Here is a 14,066-nt window from a genome sequence, read left to right on the forward strand (position 1 = left end):
TATTCATTATATTTAAGCAGAATACTTTGATCTGTATCCCTCAGGGATTTGACAGCTCTGGAGGTGATGATGAGACAACACCAGGAGCTGAAAGCCAAAATAGATGGTCGCAGCAAGACCATACAGCAGTGTGCTGATCTTGGCAAGATCCTGATTGCTGCAGGCAACCCTGCTTCAGAAGAGGTTTGGCTAAAAAAAAAACCAAACAAAACTATTCACACAATTAACATGAGAACACAGAACGGTCATGCAGTTACTTTATGTACCACAGATAAAAGAGAAGTTGGACAGTCTTCTGGCTAAGCAGAAGGACCTTGTTGAAAAATGGGACAAACACCACGAAAGGCTGCAGCGCAGTGAGTAAACAGAGTTACTAAGACAAATACTTAAGAGCAAAAGTAGGGCTTAACACAACACTCTGTTAAATGGACTTAAACTATAAATGTTTTCCCCTTCATCCTGCTGTGCATTTAATATATCATGAATCATGTATGAATCTTACCATTCTTTTCTAGTTGTGTTCACTCTGAACAAAACATAACCAAACAGATTAAAATTCAAGCTGTAATCTAAAGTATAAAGATTTGCACATACCGGTAATTTTATAACAGACTCTACTGAAGCATGATCTGAAAGGAGTTGTGCGGTTTGTCTGCTGTCACCATCAGAGCAAGAAAGATTCCAGTTTGCCCAGGAGACGGTAAAAGCAGAAGCCTGGCTGAAGGCCAAGGAGCCGCTGATCACCACCAAGCAGCAAGAGGGAGGAGAAGCCCAAGCCCAAACTGATGAGGTTGAGCAGCTCATCCTCCGCCATGAGGCCTTTCGCAAGGCTGCTGTAACCTGGAAAGAACGCTTCAGCTCCCTCCGTCAGCTTTCTGCTGTAAGCTTGACTGTAGATAAATGATCAATTGGTTTATTGGAGTCACAGTTTAATGCTGCTACAAGAAAAAAAAGTGACTGGATGTTGAGTTTGCTTAGCAGGCATGGGTGCTTGTCATGAGTTTGCATCATTACAGGCTCATATTTTTCTCATGAAATTAAGTGCATGTGGTGTAGCCTATCCCACTGCACCAAATCTGGCTTCCATGCTACATTGCTTATTGTTTAGTACGGCATATGGTTGAAATAAATAATTCCTAATTGCTAGCTTTACCTCCATTTTATGAGACCATCACTTAAAATTTAATTGTAATTGACTTTATTTGGTGCTATTAGTTATGTAGCTAACTGTCTCTTTAGGCTGAGAAGAAAAAAGAGGAGGAGAAAAGGACCCCCCTCTCCAGTCGAAGGATGTTCCCATTATCTTGCCTGACTCCCAGTGTTCCCTCAACCAGCGCTACCTCTTCTTTCCTAAGACAGACGGTACAGGCACAAATAGAACCCAAACCCTTACAGACCACTTTGGATCTGGGTGCCACCTCTGCAAGCCAGAGATTGCCTTCAACACTAGCCAGCTATAGCCCAATCATAAATGGATCAGGCTACCATGGACTGGATCAGCAGGGCAGTGGGAAGTTGATAGGCACCTCTTACCTTGGGATGAACCACCAGGCAGCCGGAGGTGGAAGTGACTCTGGTTTCTCAGCACTGACCTCTCAGAGTGGTGGAGCAGACACCTCCACCTATTTTGGTTTAAACCATCAAACTGCTGGTAGCATAGAAAGCTCTGGGTACTTTGGACTAACTACTGGGAGCATAGGTGGGTTGCAGAATCATCTGAGCAGTGGTAGGTTAGGCAGTTCAGGTAACCTAGCTCAGCAGCCAGGCAGTGGGGGTATGGGAAGCCCAGGATTTCTGTCTCAGCAGAATATGGGCAGTTCTGGATATTTGGCACAGCCGCAAAACATAGGGAGTTCTGGATATTTGGGACAACAGCCAAATTTAGGGAGTTCAGGATATTTGGCACAACAGCCCAATATGGGGAGCACTGGGTTTTTGGCACAGCAGTCTAATATGGGGAGTACTGGATACCTGGCACAGAATTATCAGAGCACCGGTGGATTGGGTAGCTCAGGCTATCTGGCACAAAATCATTACAGCAGTGGAAGCCTGGGTAGTTCTGGCTATCTGGCACAGAGCGGTGGCATCATGGACCCAAAAATGGCATATGCATGGCAGCACCTGAAAGCTGACTTCATGCAGCCTAGAATTAACCACATCCACAAGGCTGTAAACCCCCTCCTAGAAGCCAGCAGAGTGCAGCGTGAACAGTTTGGGGACATCCCAATGGCAGACATGATGGGACCAGAGTCAGGGCTGGAGCTCCTCCACGGCCGTCTCCAGAGAGATCCCCGTGGCAGCCGCTCTGACCCTCAGATGGACCATCTGAGGAGAGAAAGGGAGTACAAGCTGGGCAGACAGACCTCCAGTGAACAGGAAATCCAGGCAAGGCTAAACGAGCTGCCACTGATTGTGCGGCAGGAGCGTTTTCGGAGGCGCCTGGAGAGGCAGTCTTCTAGTGAACAGGAGGGCAGTGGCAAGCAGAGGCTGCAGAGGCAGGACTCGAGTGACCTGGAGGGCTCTGCTAAGGAGGGCTCTGACAAACGCTCAGGGTATGTGAATGAATAGTGTGCATGGCAGTGAATTTCAAATGATCTTTACAAGGTTTGGCTTTACATTTTGTTCAGTCAGCGCTGACCAGCATGACCCTCATCATTTATGTGGTTATATAATGATCGTGTTTGCTCTGTGGGTGACTCATGTCTGTTGTCCCTCCAGAGAGAAGAGAAATACTATGGCAGAGATTGTAGAACAGGTCCAGGAGAGAGAGGCAGCACATGTGAGTTAGTTCGCATATGCCACAGTATTGTGGTGTCAGTTCATTTTGAATTACGTAGAGGTGTTATATTCTCTTTTTTTGTTATTGTCTTTCTCAGGCACGGGGAGAGCCTTATCGACCTCCTAGCAGCCTCTCAGCACCCGTGACCCGTTTTGATGGACGTCCTCGTGCCCGAGACCGTCCCAAACCAAGGAGGAGGCCCCGTCCGAAAGAGCCTGAGGAGACTCGACGATCTCGCTCAGCCCCGGCAACTGGAGCCCCAACAACACCCCAGCCACCATCACACACTGCCCACAACGAAGGCTTCCTCTACCGCAAAAAGGCCACCAGCTCTGACCTTGAAGCTCAGCAGAGGAGTCCAAACAGGTAAACCCATCACAGAATTACAGTTTAGAACAGGGGTGGGCAACTCCAGGCCTCGAGGGCCAGTGTCCTGCAGGTTTTAGATGTGTCTCTGCTTCAACACACCTGAGTCAAATATATAAGTCATTAGCAGGACTCTGGAGAACTTGACTGCATACTGAGGAGGCAATTCAGCCATTTGATTCAGGTGTGTTGGATCAGGGACACATCTAAAACCTGCAGGACACCGGCCCTCGAGGCCTGGAGTTGCCCACCCCTGGTTTAGAATATGGTTCCTTTTGCATGTTTTTTTTCCTTAACAAACAACACATGAGCAAAATGGTAAAGAATGATTAAACAATTATTTGTTTTTATCATTATAACTAGGGTCACAGAGCAATTCATGTTAAGCCTGATTTGTGTTGTATCAAAAATGAACTTTACTCAGAGTTGGCATATCCATAGCGTAGTGTCACTGTCTGTTCCGGAGGTTAGGCTAATGTTAGCATGCTCTGCCATGAACTTTGATGCAACCCCACAGAGTTATTCATCAGTTCTCTACAGTCATCAAATGACTATGAAGTCATTCTTACATACATGATATGACAAAGAGTGACATCATATACAGTTAGGTACATCAATATTTGAACAATTAAATATTTTTGCCTCTGCAAACCAGTACAGGGGATTTTTTGCAGACTTTCAGATTTTATTCAAGGAGTTTAACTTCAGTATTGGATTAACCATTTAGGAATTACAGACAGAAGGTGCCTATCATTAGTTTGAAAAATTAAAATAAAACCTATCAGAAAAATAGCAGTATTTTAGGAACAGTCTCGAGGAGGTAGGTGTATCATTGTGAAAGTGTGCAATCAAGTGTCATCTTCATGAATGGAAATACAGAGTGTTCACACTCAAGAGTAGGAAGGCCAGATTAGACTTTGCCAGAAAACATCTAAAAGAGTCTGCACACATCTGAAAGGAATTGTTTGTGCCAGCATGATGGGAGATGGAGATGGAGGAGGAGAGGGGCAGCTCATGATTTGATGCATTACACAAGAAGAAACCTTCATCAGAACCAGGCTCAGGGAGGGGCAGTCATCTGCCACGACCTGTTGGGGCTGAGGGGAAAGACAGGACAAAAGACATGCTGTGGAAGAGAGCCATTGATTAATAATAACAAATGATTAAATGCAGAGCCTAGGCCTATTGCAGCATAGCTAAGGGATGGTTCAGGGTCACCTGATCCAGCCCTAACTTATCATAAAGGAAAATTTTAAGCCTTTAAGCCTAATCTTAAAAATAGAGAGTAATGTGTCACTGTGATTTTCCAGCAAGTCCTGGGTGAATGTATACTGTGTGCTGAAAGAGGGCAAGTTGACCTTCTATAAGGATGCCAGGAACCACAACACAACATACAACGGAGAGACTCCTGTTGACCTTAGTACCTGCTCATTTGATCCTTCAATGGGATACAAGAAGAAGAAAAATGTCTTCATTCTTCAGTAAGAATATTTTATGGCAGATTTTATTGAAAGTGACTGTGATTTTAAATTGTGGTTTTACTGACTGAATATTTCAAAGTGTAATATGTGTTTACAATTGAAATAAGAAGTTATTGCCTATAAGTTATTATTAAAAGCTTTAAAAGAGAAGCATTTCATCAACTGTATTAAGAAAGTGTAATATTATTATTCATTAAATATGTAACTGTAAAATACATGGAAGGACATAAAAATTGACAATCCTTATTGATTTTCTCTGCAACAGGGTGAACGATGGAAACAACTTTGTATTTCATGCAAAAGACGAGGTAAGATCTACATATATGATACATTTTTATGTCATGTTTATGAGGAGGAACAAGTAGGAGTCAGTTACTTTTACCTGCTTTAATATGTTAGAACTTAAAGACGTGGACAGGCCAATCAGTCAGTACTGACTGATTCGAAATCATCAAAATCATGAAAAGAACAAAAAATCAATAAATGAATTGTACAAAAATGTGTATTTATATGTATTTTATCATATTCTTCTGTGCAATAGAGCTCCCTTGTTTTGCAAAAAAATGTTTAATTTAAGTAGTGAGCCCAACAGTTGCACTAGCTGGTACCTTCCTTGATTATCTTGAACATTAACTGAAACTTAGGCACTGATTTGGACTCAAATGTGCATAAATCAGCCTGCTACCAGACAGACTCAAATAAATTTGAATCCATAGTCCCAACAAATAAACTATTTAATCCAGTTTAACTAAAATTTGTTCAAAATGCACTGTCCAACTGAGGCTTTTTCAGGTAAATACTATATACAGTTGTGGTCAGAGGTTTATATACACACATCATGGGCATGAATGTCATGGTAATTTGGGGCTTTTAATTATTTGTTTAAATGCTGTTTTTCCAGTCTGGAATGATTGCACAGTATACTTCTTTAATGACATTTTTAATAAAAGGAAGAATTGGTTCACAGGTTTGAATTTTTTTGGGATTTGTTTCAGAATCAAACTTTATTGGCCAAATATGCTACACATACAAGGAATTTAGTTTTGGTTACAGGAGCTCACAGTGCACAGCATCAGAATAAAAAATAAAACAAAACTAAAAACCTGCAATTTCTTCTTCACTCACTCCGACACACACACACACACATACACACACACACACACACAGTCATACCTTATATTTTGCAAAGTGCGGGTCTAAAGTTAAAATACTGAGTGCAACCTCATATGATCAAAATGATATATACAGTCTCAAATATATACATGATTCACTTAAATCTTTTAATAAATGGTGCCAAAGGTTTTACAGTGTCTTTTAACTTGACAAGGCCAAAGCCTGTTAACTTCTCATTAGTGATCATGATTGAATACATTTGTTAGTTTCTCTTTGCCAGCATATAAAGGCACTCTGACAGCACTCATTGGATTAATCAATATTTAGAACAATGGGAAAGTCCAATTTTCAGTTATCAGGGTAGCTTCAAGGGTAGTATTTACAGGTGCTGGTTGTAAAGTTAGAATATAATGAAAAAGTTTATTTATTTCAGTAATTCCATTCAAAAAGTGAAACTTGTATATTATATGTGTGGTGGAGGAGGGTGTGATTGGATGGTATAATTGTTAATGTAGTATGGAGGTAAGTAATAAAAGAAGCAGAATTTGATAAATGGATTGCCAGAATTTCACCCAGGGAATTTGAGAATTTAACTGAAAGCACACAAGTTTGCCCACTAAGGAGGCAAGAGACGAGGTTCAATATTAACAATACAATTTCATTTTTAAAAAATGTATTAAAATGCAAAAAGCCATGAAACAAATCAACAAAATTATTACCAGTAGCTGGGGCTCTATAGGGGACGGAGACCAGTGCAAGGGGGGATGGAATCCCAAAATAATAATAAAAAAAAAAAACTAAAGAAAACTAAAATCACCCAGACACGTGACGACCACACCCATGAGTGAAGACTTCAATCCCAGGGAATCACAGCAAACACGAAGACAAGGGGTAGGGGGAAACCACCACCCAAGCCACCAGCACTGCCACCACCACGGCCTCCAGCAGCTGGAATAAAATCAAAACAAACAATCAATGAGAGATAAAAACAATTAACAAAATAAACAAATCAAGACTAGGGGCAGTGAATGCCTCACACACTTATTAAAACACTGGGTATAAACCCACGTTAAAACTGAGCCTCAGAAAGATGGCTTAAGCTGCAGGCACAAAGCCGAGCGTCGCAGCTGATACTGCTACCGTCTGCCAGCGTACAAGCTGCGGCCACAAACCAAGCGGCAGCGGGACCCAGAACCAGAACACGGCGATGATGAGACACAGCAGCAAAAACCAAACTCTCACTGACAGAGCAACAGCGAAAACAGGATAGCACAGAATGACACAGGACAGAAAGACAGCACAGCACAGCACCGTATAGGACCGGACAAGACAGGACAGCAGCGGCTCCGGTCAGCTGGGAGCTGAGAACGTTGTCGCCCTAGGTAAGGCAGTCGGAGGACGCTGCATTTAATAGACATTAAATTACATGGCGGCCAACTATAATATGCTTAAGATGACAATTTGACAACCCACCTACCTACTTCCAAACAGGCTCACGCATCCACTGAAAGGAACGCCATGTAAACAGCTAGCTGACATTCACCTGTGACCATAATATCGTTAGCCTCAGAAACACATTTGTTACGCAGAAAGAGAGGAAACACTCACCACAGGAGGACATCTGCTTAACACAGCCTATACGGGTGCCAGGAGCATACAACTCTGCTATTCTGCTGGGGACTGGGACTGGAAGCCTGGAAATGACAATCAGCTGAAAGTGAGGAGGAGACAGGTAGAGGCGTCGTTTATATACAGTCACTCCCACCACTGAGTGGCTGAGAATGGCAGGCTCATTAAGAGACTCAATCCTGCCACATTCTACAGGCTACGATGCACCTGTCGTACTCGGGTTGGATCATCCACTGGCGCGATGGTATACACTGAACCACCTTCCCTCAGTGCCATCAACACTTGGTACCTAACAGAGCTCCACCGATCAGAGATCTTATGGGGCAGTAGCCTGATGAGGGGTGGTGTTATAACAATAAATTACCTGTGGCAAACACGTGTTCCAGTCTCTTTTCTGACACACTGGCAGGGCACACAAAAAACTGTGAAGCGTCCGGTTGAACCGCTCACACTGACTATTTCCCTGAGGGTGATAAGGGGTAGTGCGTGACTTTTCAATGCCATACAAGTCACACAGCTGCTGAATCAGAAGGCTCTCAAAGTTGCGGCCCTGATCAGAATGCAGCTGAGCAGGGACACCAAATTTGTAAAACCATTCTGATACTAAAATCCTAGCCACAGTAGAGCCACGTTGATCACAAGTCGGGACAGCAACTGAAAACTTACTAATCACTAGGATGTTCTCTACACCATTCTGGGCTGGCTCTAAAGAGGTGTAATCCATAGCAAGGATCTCATTAGGGCATGATGCCAAAAGATGCCCCATATGGCTGCTGGCTTTTGGATGAACATCTTTAGTGACCTGGCACCGTTTACAGGCCTGACACCATTGAGCAACATCAGAGGACATACCAGGCCAGTAGCATCGGGACCGGAGGATTGCTCGACTCCCTGGTGCCCATGCTCCTGGTGAACCTGGGTCAAAACCTTACTAATTAAGGCACTAGGTAGCAACAGCTGAAGAACAGCTTCAGCACCATCGGGGCAAAACACTTGGCGGTAAAGGAGTCCATCTTTCTCCACCAAGCGATCCCACTGCCGAAGCAGAATCACTGCAGTTGGAGACATTTGTGACCACTCCTCATGATTAGGGCGCTGCTTCTGCACCCAAAACCCACACAGTTCCTTAAAGACAGAATCAGCTTATTGAAGCGCACGGAGCTCGCCGGGAGTATACTGTGGCACGGCTGCAGTAGCAGAAGAAGAAGAAGAAGAAGAAGAAGAAGAAACAGCCTTTATTGTCCCACAGAGGGGAAATTTGGGTGTAACAGCAGCCGCAGTTATTATAAATATAAATAAAAATATAATAATTTACACTATTAAGAAAAGAATATATATATATATAAAATCAACAAACAAGATTAACCTTAATACTACTAATAATAACACTATATACAATGTACATGATGTGCCTGTGTGTTGAACCTTAACAGGCCGGACTATTTACAGTATATTATATATTATCCTACAATGTGTAGGTTATTGTGGTTTTTGTTGGGAGCAGTGATGGTTATAAAGTCTTACAGCTGCTGGGAGGAAGGATCTACGGTAACGCTCCTTTGTGCATTTGGGATGCAGCAGTCTGTCACTGAAGGAACTCTCCAGCTCAGCAACAGTTTCATGCATGGGATGGGAGACCTTGTCCATCAGTGATGTTATTTTGGTAGAGTCCTTCTGTCTCCCACCACCTGCACTGAGTCGAGAGGACATCCTAGGACAGAGCTGGCTTTCCTGATGAGCTTGTCTATCCTCTTCCTCTCAGCTGTAGACAAGCTGCTGCTCCAACATACTGCTGCATAGAAGATGGCTGATGCCACCACAGAGTCATAGAAGGTCTTCAGGAGTGTCCCCTGCACTCCAAAAGACCTCAGCCTTCTCAGCAGGTAGAGTCTGCTCTGACCCTTCCTGTAGAGCGCATCAGTGTTATGAGTCCAGTCCAGTTTATTGTTTAGGTGAACACCCAGGTACTTATAAGAGTCCACTATCTCAATGTCCACTCCCTGGATGTTCACCGGTGTCCGTGTGGTGGGTCTGCGCCTGCGGAAATCTACCACCAGCTCCTTGGTTTTAGCGGCGTTGATCAGGAGGTGGTTCCGCTGGCACCAGTCCACAAAGTCCTGAGTCCACTGTCTGTACTCTGAGTCATCCTCACCTGTGATGAGGCCAACTATGGCAGAGTCGTCAGAGAACTTCTGCAGATGGCAGCGTGGGGAGTTGATGGAGAAGTCTGCAGTGTAGAGGGTGGTGCCAGCACAGTTCCCTGTGGGGCCCCCGTACTGCAGACCAGCCTGTCAGAGACACAGCCCTGTGTCCTCACGTACTGTGGGCGGTCAGTGAGGTAGTCCAGTATCCACTCGGAGATGTGGTGGTCCACTCCTGACAGTTCCAGCTTGTCTCTCAGAAGTCCTGGCTGGATGGTGTTAAAAGCACTGGAGAAATCAAAGAACATGATCCTCACAGTGCTTCCAGGCTTCTCCAGGTGGGTCAGAGCTCGGTGCAGGAGGTAGATGATGGCGTCATCCACCCCGATGCCAGGCCGGTAGGCGAACTGCAGCGGGTCCAACGAAGACGACACCATGAGGCGTAGATGGTTGAGGACCAGCCTCTCGAGGGTCTTCATTAGATGCGATGTCAGGGCTACCGGCCTGTAGCTGCTAAGATCCTTTGGATGTTTGGTCTTTGGTACCGGTACCACACAGGAGGTCTTCCACAGTTGTGGTACTTTCCCCAGCTTCAAGCTCAGGTTGAACATGTATCCCATGATGCCACACAGCTGATCTGCGCAGCACCTCAGGAGCCTGGAGCTGATGCCGTCTGGACCAGCAGCCTTTCGCACCTTGATTTTACGTAGCTCCTTCCTCACATGATGAGTTGAGAGGGACAAGATGGAGGTGGGGGATGGGGGTTGTGAGATGGAGTCCTCAGAAGTGAAGGGGGTGGGTGATGGCTGAGAGCTGAGAGGTGTGAGGTCCCAAGAAGAAGAAAGGTTGGCAGTCATTAAAGATGGTGGGGCTGACAGCAGGGGTGACTGGGCTGGGGGAGGGGTGGGTGGCTGGTCAAACCTGTTAAAGAACTGGTTCAGGTTGTTCACCCACTCTAAGTCTCCCACAACCCTAGGGCTTGGTTTGTGGCCTGAAATTGAGTTCAAACTCCTCCAAACCCCACTGATGTTGCTCTGCTGTAGCTGGTCCTCCATCTTCTTCCTGTAGATGTTTTTTCCATCCCTGATTTTCCTTCTCAGATCCTTCTGCACGGCTCTCAGCTCCTCCTTATTTCCTGATCTAAAGGCTCTCTTCTTCTCCTTCAGGAGAGCCTTTATTTCAGAGTTGATCCAGGGTTTGTTGTTTGAAAAACACCGTACCCTCCTGGTGGGCACAGTGTTTTCCACGCAGAAATTGATGTAATCAGTGATGCAGTCCGTGATGCTGTCGATGTCCTCCCCATGAGGGGCACAAAGCTCTTCCCACACAGTGGAGCTAAAGCAGTCTCTCAGAGCTTCTTCAGTCTCCTCAGACCATTTCTTCACTGTGTGTGTCACAACTGGTTCTCTGTGTACCAAGGGTTTGTACACAGGTTGGAGATGAACCAGGTTGTGATCTGAGCCCCCCAGGGGAGGCAGAGGTGATGAGCTGTATGCCTCCTTGATGTTGGCATACAGTAGATCCAGTGTGTTGGTATTCCTGGTGTGGCAGGTGACATACTGGGTGAAGGTGGGGAGAGTGGAGGACAGGGAGACGTGGTTAAAGTCCCCTGAGATCAGAAAGAGGGCCTGTGGGTGCTGTGTTTGGAGTCTGCTGGTAGTAGCATGGAGGACATGGGACTTGGGCTGCCTCAGCTTTTAACCCCAAAGCCTGCTGCAGAGGCTTAGGCACAGCAGTACTGGGAAGCGTGGCTACCATATCCTGGGAGCCAGATGGATGCTGATGAGAGAGAGCATCAGCATTTTTGTTACTCTGCCCCGACCGATACTCGATGTCAAAATCAAAAGAGGCCAACTGGGCGGCCCACCTCTGCTTTATGGCAGACAACTTTGCAGTGGACAGATGACTTCAGGGATTATTGTCAGTAAAGACAACACACTTATGGCCAAGCAGATACTCTCTAAATTTCTCAGTCACAGCCCACTTAAGGGCTAAAAACTCAAGCTTCATGGAACTGTAATTAGTCATGTTCCTTCAGTGGGCCTCAAACCTCGACTAGCATAGGCTATTGGCCTCACTTTTCCAGCTTATTCTTGAGAGAGCACTGCTCCCAAGCCATCGTAGCTTGCATCCACCTCCAGAATAAATGGGAGAGAAAAGTCAGCATAGGCCAGCACTGGGGCAGCGGTGAGCTTTGTTTTCAGGGCTTCAAAGTTCTGTTGACACTCAGACCACTGCTCAATAACACCGCAACCAGACCTTTTACCAGCTTTGGCGCTACCAAATTCAGCCACGACCTTATGCAAAGGGACTGCCAACTTGGCAAAACCCTCCACAAAACGGCGATAGTAGCTGGCAAATCCGAGAAAAGAATGCAACTCTGAGACAGTGGTGGGAACAGGCCAGTTAGCTACTGCCTCAATCTTTCTGGGATCAATGGTGACACCTTCACCAGAAATCACATGGCCTAAATAGCTTACCTTTCTCTGGAAGAAGGAACACTTGCTCAACTTAACCTTGAGACCCTCACTTTGAAGTCGGCCTAATACCACCTTCATCCTCTCCAAATGTTGTTCCACAGTAGAGGAAAACACAATCAAGATACAACAATAGCGACTGGCACTGTTGATCCCAGAGATGCGCTGCATTAGTCTCTGGAAGGTGCTCGGGGTATTACAAAGCCCAAATGGCATCCTGTTCCATTCAAACAAGCCAAATGGAGTGCAGAAAGCAGTCTTTGGCTTGTCTGCTTCACTCACTGGCACCTGGTTATAACCACTGGCCAAGTCCAGGGACGAAAACCAGCAGGCCCCCGACAACACATCAAGAGACTCCTCTATACGTGGCAGAGGAAAAGAATCCTTTCGGGTCTTACTATTGAGCTGTCTGTAGTCAACACAGAGTTGTATGCTACCATCCTTTTTCCTGACCAGCACAAAAGGAAATGCATAGGGGCTGCTACTTCCTCGGATAACCTGAGAGGAAAGCAGCTGGTTGATGTGTTCCTTTACAACCTCATATTCAGAGGGTGGAATCCGCCTATAGCACTGTCTGACCGGAACATCATCCACCAAAGGAATGTCATGGGAGATTAGGTTGGTAATAGGGATGCGCCGATCCGATCCAGGCCAAAATTACTGGATCGGATATCGTAAAGAAATAAAAAATGCAATCCGATCCGATCTGATCCACATTAGCTGCATTACAGTTCTCTGCCTGTGGGTCTGCAGTTGAACAAACCAGCTTAGAGCTGCATTACCACCACCTACTGGAATGGAGTGGGGATCAGGATCTAGAAAAAACCCTCCTCAGATTTTATAAAGTTCTCCGTAGCTGCGACGAATTACCTTTGACACTGAGCGATCATTGCTGACATGTTTTTCCACGCCCCCACCGCTCTCTGCTGTGTTTGTGTGTTGTGCTAGCTGTGCTGAGAATTCCAGCTGTTATTTTTTTTTCTACTTCAGCTCCCGGACATACTGCTAGTAAACGCTGCTATTAGCACTGGTGACCGTCCGGTACCGGAAGAACCCCTTCCCCGTCAAAATATTTTTGATACTTTAATCCCTGATTAGTGACTATAGACCTGCAGGAGAAACGTATTTAGGGCAATGCTTGTGAATATAAAGCATTACAAGATTATGCTCATGCAGCCCCTAGTTTTTCAACATAAACACTGATAACACAACAGCAGCAGTCAGCTGTTTTATGGGCAGTCTGTCTGCACAAGCGCTCAGATGGAGCGGACTAAATGTTTTTCTAGCATCCAGATGAAGCGTTTCCCTCTGTAACCTCCATTAAACCTTTACTGGGAAACAGCTGGAGGTCCTTCATCAACCACCTGATCAGTAAGTGCAGAAAAGAGAACTTTGTAGCTGCTTCATCCTCCCTGTTTGCTTCACACAGGGAAAAACTGTAGTACAGAAGTTATAATGTGCAGATAAACTGTTAATAAACGAAAAAAAGTATTTCTTATCCAGTTACTTCGATGGAATAATCGATAGAATACTCGATTGCTAAAATAATCAATAGCTGCAGCCCTAATGAAATTTGCAACATACCATAAGCCAATGCATCACCTTCTCACATAGGAGCAACAGGATTCAGGTGATAGAGTGATTGTTGTATGTAAGTAAGTAAAGTTTATTTATATAGCACTTTACACAGACAAAAAGTCACAAAGTGCTGTACAATAATTAAAACACAATCTCAACAAAAAAAAAAAACAGATAAAACACCATTTTAAAATATAAAATTACCATATTAAAAGAAAAAGAATAAAAATAAAGTCAACAGAAAGTCTGGTTAAACAGAATCTTCACAAAGTTTTCAACAGTTTTTGAAAAAGATGCCACAGAGTCAGCTAAACAGAGCTTTGGCACCACTGCCTGAAAAGCTCTGCCCCCCTAGTACTTAGTCTTGTATGTGGGACAACTAAAAGATTTCGATTTTGTTGTGTGAGAGACTGTTGATTCATGTAAAATTGATCCAGGCATTTAAAAACAATTTTTAAAAATAATACAAAAAAGATCGGATTTGTATCAGTATCGACAGATA

At 44.7% G+C, this 14,066-nt stretch overlaps 1 protein-coding gene across 1 annotated transcript in view; it reads left to right on the plus strand.

Annotated features, from left to right (window-relative positions):
• LOC115792036 (spectrin beta chain, non-erythrocytic 4-like) overlaps positions 1-14,066 on the plus strand; it is a 52,405-nt gene that overhangs the window by 15,209 nt on the left and 23,130 nt on the right. The window contains exons 2-7 of the mRNA XM_030746390.1: positions 768-880; positions 1,240-2,552; positions 2,719-2,779; positions 2,877-3,145; positions 4,456-4,626; positions 4,892-4,934. Coding sequence (XP_030602250.1) covers positions 1,291-2,552; positions 2,719-2,779; positions 2,877-3,145; positions 4,456-4,626; positions 4,892-4,934 — 1,806 coding nt within the window. The 5' untranslated portion in view covers positions 768-880; positions 1,240-1,290. The remainder of the gene's footprint in view (positions 1-767; positions 881-1,239; positions 2,553-2,718; positions 2,780-2,876; positions 3,146-4,455; positions 4,627-4,891; positions 4,935-14,066) is intronic.

Source organism: Archocentrus centrarchus, chromosome 14 (genome assembly GCF_007364275.1).
Source record: "Archocentrus centrarchus isolate MPI-CPG fArcCen1 chromosome 14, fArcCen1, whole genome shotgun sequence".
Classification (NCBI taxonomy): Eukaryota; Metazoa; Chordata; class Actinopteri; order Cichliformes; family Cichlidae; genus Archocentrus; species Archocentrus centrarchus.